The following is a 14,331-nucleotide window of genomic DNA, read 5'->3' on the forward strand; positions in this document are numbered from 1 at the left end:
GAAAGATAATCACGTACCACCTCAATAAAGCCCTCTTTCAATCAAGGTTGTTATGATCACAAACCTTGGTTCCTAATAATTACCAGATACAAGCATAATCATCTCTCTTAGAATCTTTGTTCATTTAATTTACACACCAGAAGGAACATCATCTCACATATCAAACGCCTTTCTTTGTGAGTACACTTGACTCACTCCCTAGTGCTGTTTTTGAGCCATTCTAGGTATGGGATGCTGCCACCAGTTATAGGTAATGCAATGACTTCTGGCACACTGGATCAACAACATGAATAAGAGCTACATGAGTTAAATAAAGGAACATAGTTCCTGGAAAGCATTCTGACCATTTACCAAACTATAATACCAGTGAATATCAGTTTGTGACAAAATAGAGTATCTTGTACACTTTAATGAAGATAAAGCAGCTAGATAAACGGAGACAATGCAATTTGTCATCCTGTAGAAAATTGTTTCTGTTTTCATGAAACATAAAATATGTCATTTTTTGGGCAAAATACCCTTTGTTTGTTAGAAAAAAGATACTTTCCCACTTAGGAATCAAGTCTATTATTAGAACTTATATCGACTACTTTGCACTTTGAAGAAAACTAAAGCATTAATAGATAGCATAACAACCATAGACACTCGTGATCATTGATTTCTAGCAAATCCATGCCAACGTTAAAGTAAACGAGGTATTTGAATCTAACCAACTCCATGTGTAGCTGCATAGGTGGAACTTGCAGTCTTGCAGACCATTTATATGTGATTAGGTTGATTCTCAAAGTGTTTGGTAACGGGTAAAATACAAGTATTTAGCTAAAAATGACGGGTTAATCAGATTTAAGGAGTTGAGCAATCAAAAGCCACATAAAAAAAAGGAAGAGATAAACATGTATATTGGTCAGTCCAAACTGACCCAACCCGCCATTTCTCCTATTTCAATCCATTTCGGTTATTTACCCAGCTCGCCCATGTTGACCATTTCCAGATTGAACACATAAAAATCTGATTATCTATTCTACTTCCTTCCCACTCGATCAAATTTCGGAAAATGTTAACAAATACTCGGAAAAAAAAAAAAGAGATTGACTTACTCATATTCATGATTCGCCTTGACATGTTCGGTTAGAGCACTCAAAAGTGATTCTCTGGTCTTAATTATGAGCAGTTCCTCCGAATCTGTTTGTATCTGCACATCCAACCCAAGAATTGTCGAGCTAGCATCATAGTATCATATAAAAAACACAATCTCTCAACGTATCAATATATAAAGTACAAATTACACTTGGGAGTTACAATTCCCAATAAGATCGTACCTCTCCCTGCCACAGGTACACTGATTCAACACCTGCACTCAAGATAGTCAGAACAATTGATACTCAAACTTTGATGATATATGCTATATGAACAGCAGCTCATTAAAGATAAAATAAAAACCCCTGAAATATTATGTTTCTTATGCAATATTATAGAGTACATATGAAGGTAGCTACAAGACAAAGGCAAAAGAAAATGCCATAACACAGAAATGGCTGTGGTAAAAATTCAAGGAGAAACGAACTTCATGTTTGTGCATTTCGTTAATCTTCAAAAAAAAGGTCCTATCATCATTTGTGCATTTTGTTAATCTAGAATGTTAAAAACATATGTCAAAGTACGTTTTACATTTTGATGGAATTTGGATGTTAACGAGCTAAGCTACTCTTTTTATAGTACTGAAGAATTCATATATGTTATAACAAGTGCTAATGATCATGAACGAAGACAAGATAAATTTTTTTGCATAACGTAAGCAGACTCACCAATGTAATCAAACATACAATTGGGAGTCATGAAAAATTCATAAGCTTCGACATATTTAATTCGTTTATAAATCCCGGCTTTACTTCGGAAAAGAAGAGACCCAATTCGAACTTGTAATTATCAAACTTTTAAATCACTACCCAATAATTTTCGTTTATAAATATCGGCCTTTAATTAGTGACAGTGATTTACCATTATATTTAATTCGTCACTAACCTGGTACTCTGTTAACACAAGCTGCAAGTTTTTCTTTGACAATGCTTGCTGCCAATTTCTTACCTAAATAAAAGGAGCAAACAATATAGCATGATGAACAACATAGTTTACAAAACGTAAACTAAAAATATAAAACGTTACGATTGCTTGTTCCTTTTCTCCTTTTTACTAAATTTTATAATAAAAGAAGGCAAAATGATGATGAGAAATAAACCTGCATCTTGATTGGGTACAGTAACATATACAACAATACTTGGAACTGTATTATTATTATTAGATGCTTCCATTCTTATGCTACTAAATCCCTTTCCGAAACTCAACCTGAAATTATTAGGGCTGTCGTTAACAACATGCTTAAAAACTTGTACATTATATATTAAAAACCGCGCCTGATTTTTCTAACAACAAGGTACAAATTTTAATTCACCTAATTAGTTTTTACTGACTGTCACTAACAAAACCCTTTTATATATATACATAAATAATAAATTATTATAAACTTAGATACATAAGATTTCTAAGGCAATTATTAACTCAGATAAAAAGAGAGAGAGTTGAAAGTAGATTACCGAGGAAGAGAAGAAGAAGAAGGTTGAAGATTGTGAAAGCCTAAACTGAGCATACAAAAAGCACCCACTATTGGTAATCGCCGACGGATTGCCGGAGATGTAAATACCGAACTCACTCTAGATATTGCCATTTTCTTTAGCCTTTTTCTTTTGGACGATTCTTCACTTTTTTTTGCCTGGTTTGATTGGGCTTTTTTAAGGCCCAGATGGTTTTGATTAGTTGGACTTTGGACTTAAAATAGTGTTTGCTATGAGCCTAAGATAGATAATCATGTTTTAGTGTATATAATATGAACTTAGAATGATCAAGAGAAAAAATTAAAATTAAAATTTAATGGTCACAAGAATATTCTGATTAGAGTGCGTATATATGAACAAAAGTCATTTCATCTAAATGACGTATAAAGAAAAACTTTCTATGAAAGTTAATTTTGGTTTCTGGCAAATGCTAACTAGCATATACATCTTGTATTCACTTTTGAGTTTCTCAAATTGTATATGTTTAACTATGTTGTTTGTTACATGGCTAGAAACATAATTAAGGTCTCTTCACATTGTGTCATTATTGTTGGTCGTTTACGTAACCGTAAAAGCTGTTAATTTTTTTTCTATGAGTTTAATTTAATATTTTCATTGGTAAAGTTTTTGAAAATGTTGTGCTACATTGTGGATAATTTTGAATATCGTCTATGTAGATTTGGTAAGCGGATAAAATGGATGAGATTTTTCCTTTTCAACTATTTAATTAACTCAAGTGTACCCAGACTAACCGAGGTATCCCGTGGTGATATTTAAGCCATGTTCTGGCCACTCTGAAGTTGCTTATCTAGCAAAATTAAACCTAAGACAAATCATGGTTGTTTGGTTAACTTGATTTTAACAAAGAATTCTATATTACATATTACATGAAGGTCAAAAACCAATAAATCACCAACTCCATTGGCGTTATTTGAATTATATTCATTTGGGCTTTGATTATGTAGTTCGAGTCTGTGACCAACTGACATCTTTTGTAGTCTATATATTTCGTAGTACTGAAAGACAATGGTACCATCTATCAAGAAATGGATTAGAACTCAAAAGACTTAAAGATCTTAAGTTCAAATCTAATCGATCTACTACACTATTTTCCTGTTTTTTAGGTGATATATTTATCCTCCATCAATCCCTAATTAATAGGCTAATATATCCGAAAGTTCGTAATGAAAAAATGAACAGAATCCAATTGTTGCCACCAAATTCCGATAGTGCACGCCCTCAAGTTTCCTGGGATATCTACTTATCCCATGCGTTCGTAACGAAAATGTTCAAAGTTCTTCACTAATATTCTACTTTAGGTTATAATCTATACAAGGGATGGATGAAAAATCACATAAAATGAATAAAAATCGAAAGTCTCTTGTATGGAAAGTCGTATATGTCATATGTTTAATTGTTTAGTAAGACGAATGGTAAATAAAGAATAGAATAAATGGGGGTAAGTAGTAGCACTTCCTTTTACACGGTGACACTTGTGATTTGTCAATGCGAAATATAAAACTTTTGGTCTATGCACATACCCCACAAAAGGCAAATCCATATTGTATTGTGATAAGGATATGATTATATCCACAAGTATTTGACCAAAAATAACATTGGGGAATTCAATGTCGCAATGACTAATGGATTCTTATGCTCTATCATCAAGAAGACTCAAAGTTTCAAGATGTGAGTTCGGTTTCATAACTTACAATATGACTTTTTGTTGTGGTTTTAACTTTAGTTCGGTTATTACGAGACCGAAAGGTAGAAATGAAGCAATAAACTAAGATGAATTAAACAATACCAAACTGTTACTTTTATTAAGAAAAAAGCTGTTAACTTTATAAACACTAGCATATTATCGTGGCAAAGGTTTCCATTAGACTTCAATTTAAATGGTATTTAGTTATTTTTACATTTTTTGCTTAAATGTAGTTCTATTTTTATATAAGCTGCGTGACTAATTAAATGATGTATAGAAAAGCATCTAGATATTTTGTTAGCAAGGTACCCGATCTGCTTTGCAAACTAACTAATCACAAAGCAGTCACTCAATTTACCAATAGCTCAGAGTCGTCGCTGTTGAACCTCCTTGGCCACAAGGGTATATTTTTTTGCTCATAGGATTTGAACTTGGACTCTAGGTACTTTCACGTTTAGAGATCAAGTTTTTACCACCACACACCCTTATGGTTTTTAGTATATAGATTGTTTGTGTGATATATTCTTAGAAGTTAAAGAGCAAGTATAAAAGTTTTATGAGCCGAGTGTTGATATCAGAAAAAATATATATATTCTATAATAATAATTTATTGAGTTTTGTGTGATATATTCTTATTAATTTTTTTGATGCTTTAAAATTTGAATTTTTTCTTGCGAAAATTCAGGGGGTGTTATTGACATATAAAGTACTAATTTTTATGCATGTAATAAGCTGTTAATGACAACCCTGAGGGCTGTCATTATCATTTTCATAATTTATATTGGATAAGTTATGGTAGCTTAAGTACAAATTTAGAATCTTTTATATGTCTGTTGTCTAAAAATGGATTGAGTTGTTTAAAAGGGATTGTTAGCACAAAAACTATGAATTAATGTGGCACTAGCTTGCTGCATCATGTTACACCGTACTGGTCCATAAACACATCCTTTTTTTTATATTAGAACTTGATCCAGATGTCTAGCTCGAGTTAGTCTTATTTTAAAATACATATATATGGAGAAAAATAGTAAACAAAACTAGCATATGACAATTCTGTAATTTACAATCTAATCGCTTAAAAGAGAAGACATATCATGATCTTGACCGAAATTTTATTGAGATTCTTCACGCGTCATATTACAATAACTTATCTATTTGCAAACAATAAGCAGAGATAATTAAGTCGATCATCACCACAAAAACATCTAAGTCTAAAACAAAATAACTTACGATACAAAATATGAGTGAAAGCCATCATTTATATTGGACGTGAGGGTATGTGTTTTTATCAATTCTAGGTATGGGTTAAGATTAATTATAACTTAAAACTGATAATTGGGTTTCTCCTAAATATCATTTAAATTGATTGAGTTTCAAAACTGTTAGCCACTTTTGATGACCATGTTACTTTGTGTGTTTATTATCAACTTTGACAAAATTTGCAATATCTTATGAATAGTTCAAATTCAATAAATGAGTTAGTGATTCTAACTAATTTTTTCAATCAAGTAGTAAATGCCAATGAATTGATTATAGTATTTGAAGAAGTTGGTGAATTTAAGTAGATGGTGTGTGAATAACTCATGGGTATGAATCTATACTCAAGTATTATATTGTATGTCGAACTATGCCCTAAAGAGGAAATTAGTATTACAAGCATAATGTTAGTTAGAGCATGGTAGTTTTTGTGAATAGATATAGATAGAAAAATAAGAGAATCGATAGTGGGTAGTGAATGACACTCTGGAAGCTCAGATCTCAACAATAGGCCAGTGGCATATGTATATGTAACATATATATATTTATACATACCCTCCAACACTAGCTTTGACCACACTTTTTCCTGTATTGAGATTGAGGATGAGAATATAAGCATATTTACATTTACAAAACTGACATGGTCCATGCTTCCTCCATACAGAAAGGTTAAGTACATTGTTACCTCCATTTGGAATAATGGTTAATTATCAAAACCATCAATCAAATTTCATATTATAACATCCATTTAACAATTGATGGGGTAGTTTACTTGGTAGCTTTGCATATACAATTATTATGATAAATAAAGAAAGGTTCGATGTATAGAATTTTACATAAAAGGATGTTAATTAACATGTCAATAGATAATGAGTCGAATTTCTAAATCAATATATATGTTTAGTATGATTTTTTAGTTGTTTGCATTAGAACAACATATGTTATACGAGTAATTCTTAAATGGCGCAATGTTTTCTGTTTTGGGAAGAGCACTTTAGGAGTTTTTCAGAAATTTTAACTTATAATTTTGGAACAATAAGTATCTATTATGTTAAAAGTCTTGTTCAAGGGTAACTAGTTGGAATTTTTATTTTGAAGAAAAAAAAACTCCAAATAAAAGCACTTTGTAGCTTTTTGAGAGCTTTTACGAGCTTTTACACTTTTAAGTTGTATCTATAATTATCATGTTAAGCATTTATAAAAAAGATAAAAATTTCAACTAACAACTTTGGTTAAAAGCTACAACGTCATATAACTCCAACTTAAAACTGCAACTACCAACTATATTTTGAGAATAAGAACATATCTATGATTATTTATTTATTTTACTATTGTTTTGGATCAACTAGAAAGTAGATGTAAACAAGTCATTACTCATAAACTACTCGTACCATATAAATTGATTTGCTTACCACAATATATAACTTTTATAACAAACTGTACAAGTTAATAAAGCGGATTTGTGGTAAATACATTGATTCTTATGATACGAATATCAATTCTCTTTTTATATAGCAAAGGTAGAAACAGTAAACTTAGACTAAGTCACATGGATAACATAATCAAATTTTGTTATTTGAATTATTATGTAATTTGGACTAATAAAGTTTTAAGTAGTCTTGATCAGAAAATTCTGTTCTGATCAATCTTAAATGCTACAAATTTTTGTTTTTAAGGTTTGAATATTCAGATTCTGTTCATCTCATTTATCGTTCCTTACGTCTTTTGGGTATGATGTCATTCGAATTTTTAGGAAACCATGGAGGGAGGGAATCCTCCTATTAATCCGCCAAACGGCACGACGATAAATAAGAGTAAACCTTACCTCCTCAAGATTTGAATCGGATTTCCCCGGGCCAAAGACTCTCATGGGAGGATTGGGATACCACTAAGTATATAAAGTTGTACGTTAGTTTTGGCATTTCAAATGACAATTATCAAATAAAATCCCGTAGTCAATTGGTTGATAGCCTAGTGGCATACCAAACCTTCAATAAAGGTTTGTTACTTGGACAATCAATGTTTGAATCCAAGGAGACGCAAGTTTTATCCAAAATGCATGGCCTTCAATGTCGTAGATGTCATGCCGTTTGATGATTTATCCGGGGTTTTCCCTGTGAACTATCACGATGGCATCCTGTCCGGTGAGTGTAGAGACCACATATAGAGTGAATAGGTTCTGACCAAAAACGAATGTTAAAAAAGAAAAAAAGGGAAAAAAAAATCCCATAAATCTTATCTTGGTTATGTATGCTCAATCGGATCATTTTGTCAAATATATTTACATTTAATTAACCAAACATATTATTAAACTTTTCAAATTCAATCAATTACATACTTAGTGCTACCTTTTCAATTTCAATCCATATATAGTAATACTTAAATGTAATTTCTTTCTTGTTAGAATATATATATACTAAAGTTAGCTAACTTTTTATAATGAAAATGTATACATATGAATTTAATTTTGTAATGAACCCGTTTGACTAGATTCTCATGCTAAAACATTTTAGCTTTTGTAGCAGATGATACTATAAATATTTATGTATTTGAGCTAATGTGGGATCCGCGCGCTATCAACATCCTAAGTTTTTTTTAGGTAAATACTTAATGCCTTTCATAGACTAAAGAAATCTTTTTTATAACAAATAAAATGATGCATTTTCTGGACCATATACGTTTTCTTTTAATGTGTCCTTTGACTACAGATTTAGTGTGGGATCCGTTCAACACCCGTACATACAAAAGTTATTGTTTGGGTTTCATTTTACGTACGAAAAATAATATTTGCAAGATATGCTACATAAGTTTTTACTTTACAAACTGAATTTTTAACGGATATTCTAGATCGATGTATATACACACAAGTTATTGTTTGGGTTACCTTTTGTTTAAATTAAGTAATTATGGTATTTTAGTTTGACATGGAGTTTGAAGTTATGTAATGTAAATCGATTAAATACAAAATGCCGAGGATTCAATACAATCAACCACATTGGTTTAAGATCCAATGAATCTAGCGTTCGAGACATTTTAAGAAAAGAATGATGCTTATCTTATAAAATATTTTTAATATCACATCTACATCAATTACATTTAAATTTAAATCAATGTATACCACTCGATGCCGCTACAACCATCAACATTTGTTGCCATCACCACTAGTTATCGTCATCACCAGACTGTCGTTGCCGCCACCACCGATATATCATGCGGTACATACTAGTAATGGTTTAGAAATATGTTTTTTTATTCTAATTATTGATATTGATATGTTAAATTCTCAACTATTGAGACTCTCAATTTATACATTTTTCTTGTATCGTATATGCTTTTGATTAAGTTCTGGTTGTTTATGGATCAATACAACTAATACGCTTGTTAATAATTGCATTTCTATTACAGATCAAAATAATAATAATAATAATAATAATAATAATAATAATAATAATAATAATAATAATAATAATAATAATAATTGCACGCATTTTGGTTTATATTGTCGACAAAATTAGTTATATAAGTTTACTCTCTGTTGATGTATATATATACGAGACTATCAATGCACCACCTACTAATTCGTCAGTCCTACCATGACACGGTTAATAAAAAGCTACATTATCAAATTTACTGGGCAAAATATAAATTAGAATTAGAATAACAGGTAAAATTTATAATACCAAAAATGGATGGAAACTTATCGTGGAATAAAAGTAAAAGAAACAGGTTTTAGCAGAATTTAGCAATGCATGGTTTGTATCGCATTTAATTTGGTTGGTGTGGTGAAAGGTTGAAAGGACGAAAGTTACTGTATGTAGAAAGTGTGTACAGTAATAATTATTTGCTGATATAACAGTGCCACCTCATCTTTTGATGAATAAGCGGGTCCACGTGTCATTTCCCTGAATGAAATGACAAAAGATACTATCCTCATTGGGTCATCGTCCACCCTGTCATATTTTAGATAAATGGCCCTTTATCTTTTTGAACTTTTTACTTTGATTTTACAATATATATTTTCTTTATCATATATGGTATATATATTACAAAAGTAATATTGCTGTTGAGTCAGGAAATAGATGAAATGGATAGATGATGTAGGCGTCTTCATGACTAACAAAGTTTTGATAACTTGACATGGTTCATGACAAGGGTGCATTGTTATGACAAAGCAAAGTTGTTCCATCCCCGACCGATTTGACATGGGTCGATATACTATTTTCATTTTTTTTTTATTATAATTAATATAATAAATAAAAATATCATTTTGCTTTATTATTATTATTATTATTTTAACGTGCGTGTCACGGGACGGCTAATCGTTACAAACATTCGGGCAGACAGTCATTAGCGACCGATATACGAAGTGAAGGACCACATGGGAAGGAAAACTCACCAATTCAACCGTTACAAAAGGCTAGACATTTTATTATTATTTTATCTTTAGTTCAAATCATCATAAATACGTTTTTAATTTGTCATATTTCATGATATTTTTACAATTTGCCATGATTAATCTATACGTAATGCACTTTCCTAGTTATTGCGCCTCTTTCTTATTTTTATTTAATTTATATGATTTTTTTTGTTTGTTGTAGTTTTTTCAATATTAATAAAATGTATCTTTATTTTTAATTGTTGAATATTTGTATTTTATATTAAAAAATATAAAAAAATAAAGCAAAGTTGAATTTCAGTATGATGATTTTTTTTAAATATATAACAAAAACTCTAATGTGATTGTTGCTGTGTCACAATTTCTAGTACGATTAAGTACACCGTTACATATATTAAGGTCGTTAAAGTATTGAACACATTCTAATCCTTTTATGAGACAAAGATATATTAAGGGATAACTTATATGATGTTAAGTATTAAGTTAGATGATGTTTCATTCACAAATCATAAAATTTAAGAGAGGTTTTTTGTCATATATAAAAATGATGTGAGTGGCTTGTTACTAATTAGAGAACAGAAGTCTAGCGTTGTTAATCCATCAACACTCCCGTTTACTGAGTTAAATATTACCGTAAAGTTAAAAGATGCTGAAGAGTCTTGTTCTACGTGGCTTTATTATGTTGGTACTTTTGTTAACGCTGAGTTGGATCCTGAAAGATGTTGGAGCTATAAAGATCCAGATGGAAATGTTCAAGGGTCGTTCTCTCTCGCACAATAACATAATTGGAAATATTATTTTCCTAACGATTTTAAGATTTGGAAATATTATGGGAGTGTAAAGGATATTGTTCTAATACATAGTGTCTTACGAAGACGAACAAAGGATGCCTGTTAGATCTCTTTGCATGTGTAGTATGATGCAACAGGTGTTTGATTTCTTTTATGGGAGATCATTTTCATTCAGTGTTACATTGGGATCTTCCTTCTGACTTTAATAGCCGTCGATATGTTACGTGTTTGTCTTGTATCATTAGAATCTATTATGAACCTTTTTTTTTCTTCATTTATTTGTTGGATCATGTATGTACTTCGTAGCTGGTTTCTTATTAGCATTTTAAAAAAATAATTTAAATGTCGTTCTAAAATTAATAAATAAATAAATATGAGTGCAACATCATATCATCATTTAACATTTTCTCAATATATTAACCGATGGTTTAGAACCTAACATTTTTAATGGATTGGCAAGAGGCTTTTACTAACCATTTTAGTTACTAACCAATGGTCCAATAGTTTGTCATCAACTTAATAAACCTAAACCAACGTAAATTAGTAGTACTTTTTTAAGTCAAAAAAGCAAAATAGAAAGAAAACAATTTCAACACATTTTATATCTCTCCCCGAATATGTGCATGTATTTCTCATTTCATTGCCCTTTATTTTTTTATCTCTCTCTTTCACACACACATATTAAAAGCCCAAAATCACATCCTCATTTCTACCTTCATCTTCTACATAACATTAGCCACATTCTTTGCAACACACTGATTTTCAGTTTTCCTTTTTAGAGAGAAACAAGGGTCAATTTTTTTTAATTTTGTTTTTCATCAATTATTGATTTATTTGACCCTTTTTTTCATTCCAAATTTTGACAACAAACTCCCAATGATTTAGCACCCACATTAAAAATCTGCACTTTATTTTCCATTTCCAAATACCCATCATTATATTCTCAGTAAACCAATAAAATTTTCATTCTTTAATTTTTTTATATTTTGATTATTGCTTTTTAGGAATCTTGAAAATGGCACCTAGTTTTGATTACTTGGCATCAAGTTTACTTTGTGCAGAAGATAATGATGGTATTTTTGATGATGATTGTGATGATTTGTTATGGGATCATGAAAACAATCAAAATCAAATATTTGTCAAAAATCTTGAAACTCAAGATTTCCCTTTGCAAAGTGATGAAAGTTTGAATTTATTGATTGAAAAAGAATGTGAACAATTTGTTGGATTTTTTGATTATTTGAATAAATTGAAAAATGGTAACTTGGATTTGGTTGCTAGGCAAGAGGCTGTTGATTGGATTTTAAAGGTTTGCATTTCAACATTTTTTATTTTAATAATCTCAAATTATATGTTTGATTTGTATATTTTGGTTAATAAGTTTTTATTATTGATTTTTACTAGGTTCATGATCATTTTAATTTTGGGCCTCTATGTGCATATTTAGCAATTAATTATTTGGACAGATTTCTTGCTGTTTATGAATTACCGGTGAGTTATATTTATATATTTAATTCAATCACAATTTATGATTTCGTTTCTCATATTGCATTTATTGTGTTAACTAAAATGAAACATTTTTTTTAATGGTGATTCTTAAATAAGGCCAAAGCATGGATGATGCAATTGTTAGCAGTATCTTGTTTATCATTAGCAGCAAAAGTGGAAGAGACTGAAGTACCAAGCATACTAGATTTGCAGGTCAAGATGCTAATTTGACTAAAGTTGTTGACTTTTTTGTGGGGTCAGAGTAATTTTGACAATGAAGTTGGTTTTTACAATTTTGATTGAATTTATAGGTTGGTGGATCAAGATTCTTATTTGAAGCAAAAACCATTCAAAAAATGGAACTACTTGTGTTGACAACATTGAAATGGAGGATGCATTCAGTGACTCCTTTCTCTTTTATTGATGATTTTCTTGTGAAAGTCAATGGTGGTCAACCCATTTCAAAATCTTTGATCTTGACATCAACCCAACTCATTTTATGCTTAGTTAAAGGTAAAAGTAATGATATTTTGACTGGTATCATAGATTGTAGTTGGAATTTTTGATGAGGATATATGGGCTGAAATTGTGAGTTGATCATGTAGGAGTTGAGTTTTTGGAGTTTAGACCTTCTGAAATAGCAGCAGCAGTGGCAAGCTATGTGATGGTATCAGCTCAAATTTCTCCCCTTGACCATTTTGTTCAAGAGGTAATGATCCAAAAATGGTTTACACTATGCATGTTTAGTCGTAAATTGAAACTCAAAAATTTTATAGGTATATGTCTAGTCGTTAATACCAAATATCGCTTGATATAGGTCACAGGTTCAAATCTTACCCTTTTAAGAGCGGCTTCATTTGCCGCTCGTTGTCCCTGTGTTGGTCCTTGAGGAAGGGTCATATTGGAAACGTAGATACGGGTCAAGTGTTGCCCAACAATCCATCCATGTCTTAGAAATAGAACTCGATTATTGTTGAATGATAGAAAGATGTTCTTTAAGCAAATCAAAACCTTTAACCATATATAATCATTCCTAACTTAAGCACAATGTACACCTTTCACTACATGGTATAGAAGTCTTAAGAGCACACAAACATATCCCTTTCCACAAATATGGTAGTTACACATTAAACTTGATTACCTGACACCAAAATACAGATATAAACGATTTTGTAGCAAGAAAACAGAAAAGGCAAAACTGAAACTAAATGCAACACAAGACTTGTGTAATAACTAAAGGTTGTACATATATGATTTTGCCCATGAAAGAAAGACCTTGCTTTCTGCAGTATATTGATTCAAGATTATTTGATTGTTGGTTTTGCAGGAGAGGGTTCTTAAATGCATAGATTTCTTGAAAGAGCTAAATGGTAAGTGTACAAGTAGCTTAAGGAATAGCACATTGACATCAATGCCAAAAAGTCCAATTGGTGTGTTGGAGGCTGCATGTTTTAGCAATAAAACTGATGAATCAACAGTTGAGTCATGTCTTAGCTCTGCCAAAAAGAGAAGACTTGACAATACATGCTTTAAGTTGGAGAATTAGTTTACTTTTAGTATGCAATAAGTTGGATGGATTTTTTTTTTATTTGGTAAGCTTAGTATTTAGTGTGATTTAAGTTCCAAGATAATGGAAGAAAAAAAAAGAAAAGTGTTGAGCTTTAAGCTGTTAAATATTAGACTTCTTAGCAGCTTGGGAGAAGAGAGTTTAGACTCAGATTGGAAGATTACTTTGGAAATATACGATGAGTTATGTATTTTTCGGTAGATATGGTTTATGGTACACCTTATATAAGTACAAGAATTGTTTGAGTTGTGACTTGTAAATTGCATACATATAAAATGTATATTAGAAAAATATCTGCATCAATGAAATGACTAATCAATTCACTATCGACTCTTTACTGATCTATTTTACGATCAATATGAGAATGTATATCACGAGATGTATACACTTTATGATTTGAGATTTTGAACCTGGTATCTTTTGGTACATGCCTGATGCCCCAACCAAAAATGTAACAGTTATCGATGTTGCCAAATATGTAACTGAACTAGACTAAACATTGTATTGTACACACACTT

General features: G+C 30.9%; 2 protein-coding genes across 2 annotated transcripts; one reads left to right on the forward strand and one right to left on the reverse strand.

The window, feature by feature from the left end:
- Positions 1-35: 35 nt before the first annotated feature.
- LOC122589957 (protein CutA 1, chloroplastic) lies at positions 36-2,748 on the reverse strand. The gene is made up of 6 exons (XM_043762287.1): positions 2,592-2,748; positions 2,237-2,343; positions 2,023-2,085; positions 1,320-1,351; positions 1,098-1,192; positions 36-273 (listed from the first exon to the last, which is right to left on the reverse strand). Exons 1-6 carry the CDS (start codon positions 2,720-2,722, stop codon positions 192-194), a joined length of 510 nt encoding a protein of 169 aa, XP_043618222.1. The 5' UTR covers positions 2,723-2,748; the 3' UTR covers positions 36-191.
- Positions 2,749-11,773: 9,025 nt separating this feature from the next.
- On the forward strand, positions 11,774-14,047 carry LOC122589424 (cyclin-D4-1-like). The gene is made up of 6 exons (XM_043761718.1): positions 11,774-12,067; positions 12,163-12,249; positions 12,364-12,459; positions 12,558-12,759; positions 12,852-12,955; positions 13,574-14,047. Exons 1-6 carry the CDS (start codon positions 11,774-11,776, stop codon positions 13,790-13,792), a joined length of 1,002 nt encoding a protein of 333 aa, XP_043617653.1. The 3' UTR covers positions 13,793-14,047.
- The last annotated feature ends 284 nt before the right edge of the window (positions 14,048-14,331 follow it).

The sequence above is a fragment of the Erigeron canadensis genome, chromosome 2 (assembly GCF_010389155.1).
Source record: "Erigeron canadensis isolate Cc75 chromosome 2, C_canadensis_v1, whole genome shotgun sequence".
Classification (NCBI taxonomy): domain Eukaryota; kingdom Viridiplantae; phylum Streptophyta; class Magnoliopsida; order Asterales; family Asteraceae; genus Erigeron; species Erigeron canadensis.